The following is a 9,648-nucleotide window of genomic DNA, read 5'->3' on the forward strand; positions in this document are numbered from 1 at the left end:
AGACTGGAGATAACCTCCCTCAGCCAAATTGCGACGTGACGGAAAAGCCGAGAATAAGCGACAAAGAACGGTGGTTTGGCTAATTTATCTGAATGCCAAGAAGAAGTAATTTTCGTCAATTTTTTTCGTCGTCTTTTGTCAGTGAGCTTCGGTGGACCCTCCTGAGCGCGCGTCGCGTTACACTTCACTAGGGACCTTTATACGATCGGACAGCTGCGACTTCCATGAACGCGTCTTTGAAAAATAGACTTCGCATCCTGTTAAACTTTTTCGCGATTATCCCAATTCGCCCTGTTACTTAAAAGAAGGGAATTTTGGTTTGAGCTGAAAGGAGGGGACCGCGCTGAGATCGGACACTCAGAGATACATGTACTTGAATTTATCGTCTTACTGTTCCCGTTCTCAAGTAAATTTAAAATTTGGTCATTTCACGTAGTAGTTGTGCAGGGACAGCAAAGAAATGTACAAAAAAACGTGATGCACGTGCAGAGTTGTTGTTTTGCTCTTTAAACTTATTGCTTTTTTGACGTGCTCCTTATTTACGCAACCCGGCACAACTCCTGGGAGACCTGGGAACGAGATTGTCCGTCAAATACCTTAATTTTATGCAAGCTTTGCTTTGCTTGCCCCTAAACTTCTGACATCCTTGTCAGGAAGGCCGTGAGAATACCACTACGTCTTGATTTGTAAGGAGGAGAGGTAAATGTTATGAGCGAAGTGGCTCATTAGACAGGCGCTTTCCTCCATAAATGTAGCGTGAAGCGACAAGTTCGAAAATACTACATCTCCATGAACGGGATGTAAGAATATCGCTAGGCTTTCAATCGCCGGCCTGCATTATGATCGTCGTACCCACTATACACTTGGGTGAAGAGAGACAATGTGATCCAGACTTAAGTTTCTTGTTTAATGTAAGCAACACGACGATTACGACGGTGGAGAGACCAGACACCAGGTCACCTAACCACCGACCTTCCAACCGCTCTCACAGGGTAGAGCACCGTGCCTTCACTATTTAGTCAGGTCAGTTAGTCTTAAAATGTTAAACGTGGATCACTTAATTGTGAATGGCGATGTATAGGTGTTCGATACGCGAAATGTTAACTGAGAAATTTCAGAACTGTAAGACTCCTGTAATGGTTTCTTTACAACGCATCGCTACTACCCTTTTCTAAAATTCAGACAAAGACAAAGGATTTTCGTTCAATTTCCGACAGCGACGGGAAGCATTAATAAACACTGACACGAGACGTTTTAAAATTCAGACTAGCGACATGGGACCCCACCCCCCCCCCCTCTTCCCCCCGCAGGGCCTCAGTTTAGGGCGGGGATGTTCAAAGATGGGTTAAGTTATCGCCACTTTAAGATAACCTAGGGTACTTGAATTCAGCCGTATAAAAGCTGAAAAATCAAATTCAGTTTAATTCTTTGAGTCTGAAATTTGGTGATTGGATGCCCTAAAAAGAATAGAGAAAATTATCCGAGAAAATGGTTTTAAACAGAAGAAAAAGAACCCATCCCGGATTAAAATTCATCCCTGGGATATTCGAACTCGACGAACTCGAACTGGGCCTGGCCCCGGTGGTTCATGAACGTTGGATAGCACTATCCAGCGGATAAAAGGGTAAAAGAAACCAATTGCTTTATCCACTGGACAAATATTTATCCCGTGAATAGCGTTATCCAGCTTTTGAACAAGTGGAGGCTGGTGTATAATTTCTAACATTAACGTCATGGATAACGTCACTCATGACAACACCGCAGCAGCTTAGCTGTTTGAGAAGGTTTGAAATATAAAAATGGCGAAAGAGTTCACAGCTATGATTAGACGGAACGATAAATTTGTTTATATCTTGCAGATGTCATATCAATAGCAAAGTGAGATGAGTGATGTCATCATATGTGACATATGTGGTGCGGCGGGAATCGGATCACTGACGGTCCCACACACGTACTGTTCATAGGTTAATACCAAGTAAACCAAGTTGACCAGTCGTCCATCGAAAATGGCTTCACTTTTGTTATCGCCACTTTTTGTGCGCTATCATTACTTTTCATCACTCACCTTCATGTCTAACACGCTTGCTCGTAAACGTCTATGACCTACAGTTGACTCCCGATAATTCGAACCTTCAAGGGAGATAGAAAAAAGTTCGAGTCATCAAGGGTAAAATTATAAAGACAATGATCTGAATGGAAATGAAAATTGCTTCGAGTTAGCGGAATGTTCGAGTTACCGGGAAAATTGTCGACGTAACTTGAAGGTAGGCAAATAATAGCGGTTTATTGTCGCTGAGGGTCGAAATACTATTGCTTTCATGATGCAAACAAATCACTTTAAAACGATCTTATCAAAGAGCTTTACCGCGGTGCGACCCAGTGTTAGTGTTTTTTTTTTTTAATTTTTATTGTTTTTACAAACATAATGCTGAATTACTTACATAGTACTTACTTAGTTACATAAAGCTTTAATACCTACTTACATATAACTTGCTAAGTTAAATACTACTTACTTACATAATATTAACTTACAAGATAATGCTTACAAAACAGGAGCCGATGAGTTGGAGTCTGTTACAAAATAATGAAAAAAGAATTCTAATACAACTAATTACTAACTTACTATCTATTAACGACGAGTAAATACGCTAAAAACGACAAAAAATAAATAAATAAATAAATAACAAACAAACAAACAAAACAAAAAAGCCAAAAAACAAGGGAAATTAGCCAGAATCAAGAAAATTATTTTTACAGCTTGACTTGCACCTTAGCTTTGCTAGTTTCAATTTGTATTTTATTTTTAAGGATAGACAAAAAAGCATCGAAAAAATAATCTTCCTCATTTTTAGACGCGGTGTAAATATAGTATTTTGCAATTATCAAGCAGAGGTTTAAACCAAGACACTGAGGCACGGTGTCAGTAATGCCATAAAGTGTTTGTGCTTCAGAAAGCGAGATCTCAATGTTGTTTTTTTCGCGCCACTAAACTGAAAAATGTGTCCAAAACAGCTGAGCATTGGGGCAAGTCACAAATAGGTGTGTGATTGTTTGCTTTTCAGCGCATAAATGACAGCGCTCATGTTCTTTAATTCCGAATTTATATAATGTAGCGTTGGTGGGTAAGATGTGGTGTAAGATCTTGAACTGAAACATTGAGAGTTGTATGTCTTTCGTAGCACTGAAAGGCATCTTGTAAATTTGAGAAATTTGCTGTTCATTTAAACTAGCTTTTCTGAGTCTTTTTTCGGCGGTGGCAGGAACAAATTTCCTTTCAACAAAAAAGTTGGTAGCAAGTTTAGAAGAAAGCTTCTCAACGGGAATTCTATCCATACTTATGGATTTATTCGAAGGCGGTTGTAATTTACCTTTCATTATTTTAATCCAGTTAGGAGGAATTGCTTTGCATAAACCGTAGTAGGTAAGAAAATTAGTTTTAAGACCAAAATAAGAGCAGAAGTCTTGGTGAGATAGAAAGGTATTGCCGTTGAAGAGCTCTCCAATTTTTTCAACACCTGCTACATGCCATGCTTTATAGTATACTGAATAATCGTTGATCCTAATAAACCGGTTGTTCCATAAGATTTCATTCAGTATTTCTTCTTTTGAGGAGGGAGTGAACGAATTTATAGATTGCCAGGCCAACAAGGCTTTCTTGTAAAAGATCAATGGAATGTGTATGTTAAGATGTTTAAGTTCAAAGTTACATTTAAGGAGAAAGAGACCACCAACTCGCTCTAGCAGGGAAACAGGAATGTGAGTCCAACTCGCGGTGGGATGACAGCTGTCTAGTCTTCTGATCCAAGTTGCTTTGAGAGCATTGTCGATTATGTCAAAATCAGGCAATGAGAGACCACCTTTTTCTTTAGGGCCAATCAGGGTAGTTTGTTTTATTTTTGGTTTTTTCTTTTGCCAGACGAATTGAGTAATAGCTTTATTAACTTTTTGAATAAATGTGGGGGTGACAGTGAGGACAGCAGTGTTATAAATAAGTTTGGAGAGGGCTAATGCTTTTAAAATGACAATTCGACCATGTAAAGTTAAGTTCCTAGGGTACCACAAGTTTAGCAAGGAAGCCATCGAGGACAGTTTCTGTTCAAAGTTCCTTTTGAAAGCAGCTTCGTCATCATAAGAGAAGTGAATACCAAGTGCAAATACAGGATCTTTTGGCCATGCAATATCAAGAGGTTCTTCCGGGTTGTTTTCGTTCGCGCTTAGCCACAAGCCCTCTGTCTTGCTTCTGTTTACTTCAAGACCAGAGCATTTTTGAAAAGCGTGGAGCAGTTGGAAGAGGTTTTGGGCAGATCTTATATCAGAAACAAAAACAGTGGTATCATCTGCGTATTGTGAAATTTTGAATTCCTTTCCATATATGTTGATTCCTTGAATATTTGCATTAGACCTTATTGCATTAGCAAGAATTTCAGCGCACAGCACAAATAGGGAGCCGGAAAGAGGGCACCCTTGGCGAACACCTCTTTGTAGTTTAAAGAAGACAGAGGCGTAACCATTATTTACTACACAGTGTTAGTGTTGCCATTATCAACCAAAGATGACACAGAATGGTTTAAAATAACAGATCACTGGCCCTCCCTTACAACTTTCAAGGACTGAAGGTATACTGATACTTACACTGACACTTACTCAGTGACACCCATTAACGGACACAGCCCCTGTAAGGCATCACCCTTACCCAGGGCACTGGGCCCGAGCATAACACAAACAAGAGGGCTATATCTTAAAACACCTTTTTTATTTTTTGTTCGTTTGCAGATGGTGACCTTCTCACTTTTCATACTCATGTTGCTCCAAGTGAGAATCGTTAAGGTAAAAAAGTATTCTTTAGTATAATATCATGATCATGTGGTTCCATTTGTTCTTTTCCACGCTCTTTCTTTTGTGAATAAGTAGGTAGTAACTCGTTTCTGCGTAGGAAAAATGCCCAAATTGGCATGTAAAGATATATTGGTAGCGTGGTTGCTATAGCAACAAATACTGTTTTTTTAAACACCCTTGATTTTGACTGCGAATTGTTCCAAGATGCACAGATTCGTCGCAACCCTACTTTGTCTTACGCTTGAGACTCTATCTAGCCATCAACGGATGCATATGCCTGACTTCATAACCACAGCCAAGGAAAACAGTAAACTTAATATGTGAAACATCTTAATTGTACATAACCAAATAACTCTTTATACACACACCAAGTCAAAACTTTGACACTAAAAGATCGCTTAACCTTTTTCTTGAAAGGGAAGACAGTCTTGGATTCTGGATTCCATGTCATAGATTCCACACTTTGTCAGCGGAACTTGGAATGCGGACTTCCAGTCGTTATAGGGATCCCGGATTCCTTGAGCTGTATTCCGGGTTCCAAAGCCCAAGATTCAGGATTCCGCAAGCATTCGCAAGATTCCAAAACGAAAATTTTCGGATTGGGAAATCCGGGTTTCCTTACATGAGGCAACTAATTATATTACTCTGATTCCTACTGTTAACAGACTGAATCAGTTACGATGGAAAACGTAAAAGCGATATGGAATCGATACAAAATGGTCACCCAAGGAGATGTAAGGAAAAAACCTTTGTAACCATTTACAATGAATTAAGGTCTGTTTGTCAGTTTTTTCAATCGTATTTTAGGACGGGAGTGATAAAAAGGCTGATGATGATGATGATATTAATAAAATTAAAATTGTTTTGACATGACTCTATACGTTTATAACCATTCTTCTGTACTTGCATAATTCCGTTTCTGTACCACGTGTTCTGCAACTGTGTCACCGAAAGCCAGGAACATTTGCAAGCTTATCTCGTTTTTCATAAAACCGAAAAAGGAATTTATATGCAATCGTAAGTCTAAAGTATACATGGATATAAAGCTAAGCGATGCTTTTGACGTTTTCCAAGAGCACGTACTATGGGATATACCCTGGGGGCGGAGCATGCGCCTTAGATCCGCCATCACCGGTTAACAGTCAGCCCGGATGGATCATGGTGGCAGCTGGACAATATGACTACCAGAAGTCTGTTGGGTGCGGCATGTGCATCGAAATCACGGCCAACGGAGAGCAAACGAGCCCTGAAACTGGTGGGCCCACGCCTATGAAAGGCACCTATAAGGCTTATATTGTAGATCTATGTGAAAGCTGCAATCAAGGTTTGTTTATCTCCTGTATGAAGCAATATCTAAAGGAGCAATCATTACATACTTCGAAATTCTATTCTATAAGCGATTTCATTCATCCATTCGAAGAGAAAGAGGCGAGAGCAGGCTATCCTACATCAAATCCAAGAGTAAGCTTGAAATTATGCTCAGATGTATGTCCAAAAACTGTGCTAAGTAGATTCCGTTTTGTTGTCTCCGGCTCTGGCATATACGTACTATTTCATAGTTATAAACTGGAAGGCGTAGGGCTTCGAAACTACTTTAATTTTACTCCGTAGGGCACGATCTACTTATATCCCTATAAAAAAAAATGTGTCTTTTCTTCCAGCCGCTTTTGATTTATATATTAGCGGTTATGGCAAATACAAGACCTCTTTTAAAGCAGTTTCATGCCCCAGTGTACCTGGTCAGCCACGTTTTAATGCTTCATCGAGCTTAACGTTATCTGCGCCGACTTTTCCCTGCCTTTTCTCAAAATATATCGGTCCACCATTGAATCACGCCTGGAAACCGACATTCAGGAGTAATTTCCATTCCAATGTTTTGGAATTTTTGCCCTCAATTTTTCACATAAATACGCGCGTACCGTGCGAACAGGTAACTATGCCCCTGTTTTCGCCCCATGTAAGGAAATTCGGATTCTGGAATCCGTGCAATCTTGCTTCCGGATTGCGGATCCTGAGGCCCGTTTCTCGAAAGTCCCGATGGGTGCCATCCATTCAACCAAAATTCCGATCGGTCCGACCGGGAAAAGTGGTCCACCTCAAAGGTGGACCAGTTTTTTTTAAACTTTTCCGGTTGGACCAAACCGATGCATTGAGTCTTGGACCCAAATTTTGGTTGAATGGATCGCGCCCGGTAACTTTTCGGGCCCGAAATTAAATATTCAAATCAAAATCTAAGGAATAAAAGCGCGGGTTCTGGCTGAAAAACCAGTCCATTTTGTTTTGTTTACTGATAGCTTTATCATGTTTTGCTGCAAAACTATTGAAACTTCGATATTGAATCAAACAACAACAGCTTTCCGGGTCCGTAAACTGAGGGACTTCCGAGAAATGGGCCCCTGGGCCTCAGAATCCGGAACTCAGCTACAGTCCCGTACATGAGGTGACTGCTTACAGTAAGTCCTTTTAAAATTTAGCACAAACCCGCGGATCCAGGGGAGGGGCCCGGAGGGCCTGCTTCCCCTTTTATTTTTTAGACCAAACCGCATTGAAGCCTGAAGGGCTAAAAAAATTTGTTTTAGAGACCCCCCCCCCCCCCCTTATCTAAGGGTCTGAGATAAGGGGGAACGGTCTCAAAAAAATTTTTTTCGTCCCTTAGGGCCTCAGTTTGGTCTAAAAATAAGGAGGGGGGTGCCGACCCTTCCGGGCCCCTCCCCTGGATCCGCCAGTGTTATGTTTATATTATTTTCAAACAAGTCTATTTGCATTGTTCATGGCCCTAATCAGGAGCCTATACGGGCTCCTGGCCTAATGTTTCCTTGCTCTAAAGGGTGGTGACTGTGGGTATGGAGATCGAGCACAACAATAAATGGGTGTGCATGGAGAAGACAGGTGACAATTACTTTTCCATTAACGGAGTGGGAGAGATGCAGTTCCCAAAAAGATTCCGATTAACGAGCATCAGTGGGGAGCAACTACTAAGCACAGTTCCTGGCATTAAGAACGATGAGAACATCCCAACAGACATTCAATACTCCGATTTCAATCCAAGTAAGAAATATTCCTACTGTTTTAACTAAATTTTGTCAAATACAGCCAACTCTTTTTCAACGGACGTCTCTATACTGAGACGGACTCCTCCGGACACCTAGAATCAGGGGCACCCAACGGGAAATTTTGAGAAAAAGACCTAAAAACAGCAACAAAGCGTGAATAAAGTTTTCTGAGACTATTTTAAGCATTTTGGGAGATTGCTGGAAAAAAATTATCTGTTCCTCACTCCCAGCAAGACTGATGGAAGAGTTCCCAGCCAGCAACCTTACAACCTGCAACCTGACTTACTGGGAAGATTCATAGCCTGGCACAATTCAGATCTTCAGTGGTAAGCAACCCATACAAGTAGCCCGTAGCAGCTATTCTAGACTTCAAATCCCCTCTGACACCCTGAATTATCTTTTTTCCCAGCAACACTTTCCTTCCAAGAACTATTATTTCTTCCACATCTCCCAGCCAGCAAAAATTTGCATGAAGAACAGATATTTTGAGGAACAGATCCATTGGGTGCCCCTGTAGAATTGGTCCCTGCCTTTCTTTTCTTCACTTCCTTAGTTTGACTTTCTCTATATATGAAATATTTTGATCCTCCTCTGGTTGTGGATATGAGTGGCTCATTTCACTCGCTACAAAAGAACATTGGTGTTGCATTCTCTTACTAGCTATATAGTTTATATTGCTTAACTTCCTTGTATGTATAGTTTTAATTATTTAGAAAGCTCCCCGCTCATCTGATTACTTCTGATATCTATTTTCCTACAATATTAATAGTGGAGGTATTTTTCATATTTTTTGTCATTGTCATTGTCATTGTTGTTTGTTTGTTTGTTTTTCTTTTGTTAATAATTTACTTGGCTTTTAATTGTTTGTTGAATTTGAACTTGCTGTCGGAAACTGAATGATCATTTGTTCTCTCATTATCAGACAGTAATCCTGAAAACATCAAATGCTTTGGACAAGGCGAAAGCGCAGGACAGTGTGAGTACCTTGCATCAATCATGTTATTAGAATTAATTAGAAAGCAAGCGCATCTTTTTGGGCATGATACGTGTTTTTGAAGTGCTAAAATTTTCTCAGGATTAAAGCTCTTGCTAAAGTTGCCTCGTTTGGATAGGTGACCCTCTTTTCAGCGAAAACTTTTCTCCATACAAACTAGGCCTTAGGCCTTAGGCCAAGGCCAATTAACGTCGAACTTTTGTTTTTGATCATACGTCGAACTAATGAAGCGTCAAACCAATCAGACTTCATCATCTAGAACAGACTGATAGAAAGTGTTGGTCGATCCAAACGTAACTGTCATTCGGACGAACTTAACTGAGACAGACGTCGAACTTTTCATAAACTTAATCCACCCAGTTTGGTTCGTCCCATGCAAAAATCGACGTTTGGCTTTGGCCATTCTTAAACTGCCGTTGTTGTTGAGAAAATTCTAGCTTTTAGACTACAGCTGATCAATCTATACTTATAACCAGTTCGATTATGTTTCCTTGTTCTTCTTTGAAGCCTTTGACTGTTTATTTAAAAAATCCGTATTTTTTAGCCATATTTTCCAAACTCATCGTGTTATACTGCTACCCGTAATTTTCTAGTACCAAAGAACGACCAAGCCAGAACCTTAATCTCCCTCCTTTTGGTTGCCAGTCACTCTGTATGGTACGAATTAAGCAATGCGCTCCAGCCTACGTTCAAAATCAAGATCTCTGGCCTATCATTTGAATGCGATCGCTCGCGCACTATCCAATTTCTCTTGCGCTGCTGCGA

The 9,648-nt window shown here is 40.3% G+C and overlaps 1 protein-coding gene across 1 annotated transcript; it reads left to right on the forward strand.

Annotated features, from left to right (window-relative positions):
- The first annotated feature begins 839 nt into the window (after positions 1-839).
- Positions 840-8,945, forward strand: LOC140944619 (expansin-YoaJ-like). The gene is given in 7 exon segments (XM_073393738.1): positions 840-911; positions 4,774-4,827; positions 5,502-5,570; positions 5,911-6,160; positions 6,498-6,597; positions 7,631-7,884; positions 8,812-8,945. Coding segments are annotated over 7 exon segments (933 nt in total).
- The last annotated feature ends 703 nt before the right edge of the window (positions 8,946-9,648 follow it).

The sequence above is a fragment of the Porites lutea genome, chromosome 7 (genome assembly GCF_958299795.1).
Source record: "Porites lutea chromosome 7, jaPorLute2.1, whole genome shotgun sequence".
NCBI classification, from domain to species: Eukaryota; Metazoa; Cnidaria; class Anthozoa; order Scleractinia; family Poritidae; genus Porites; species Porites lutea.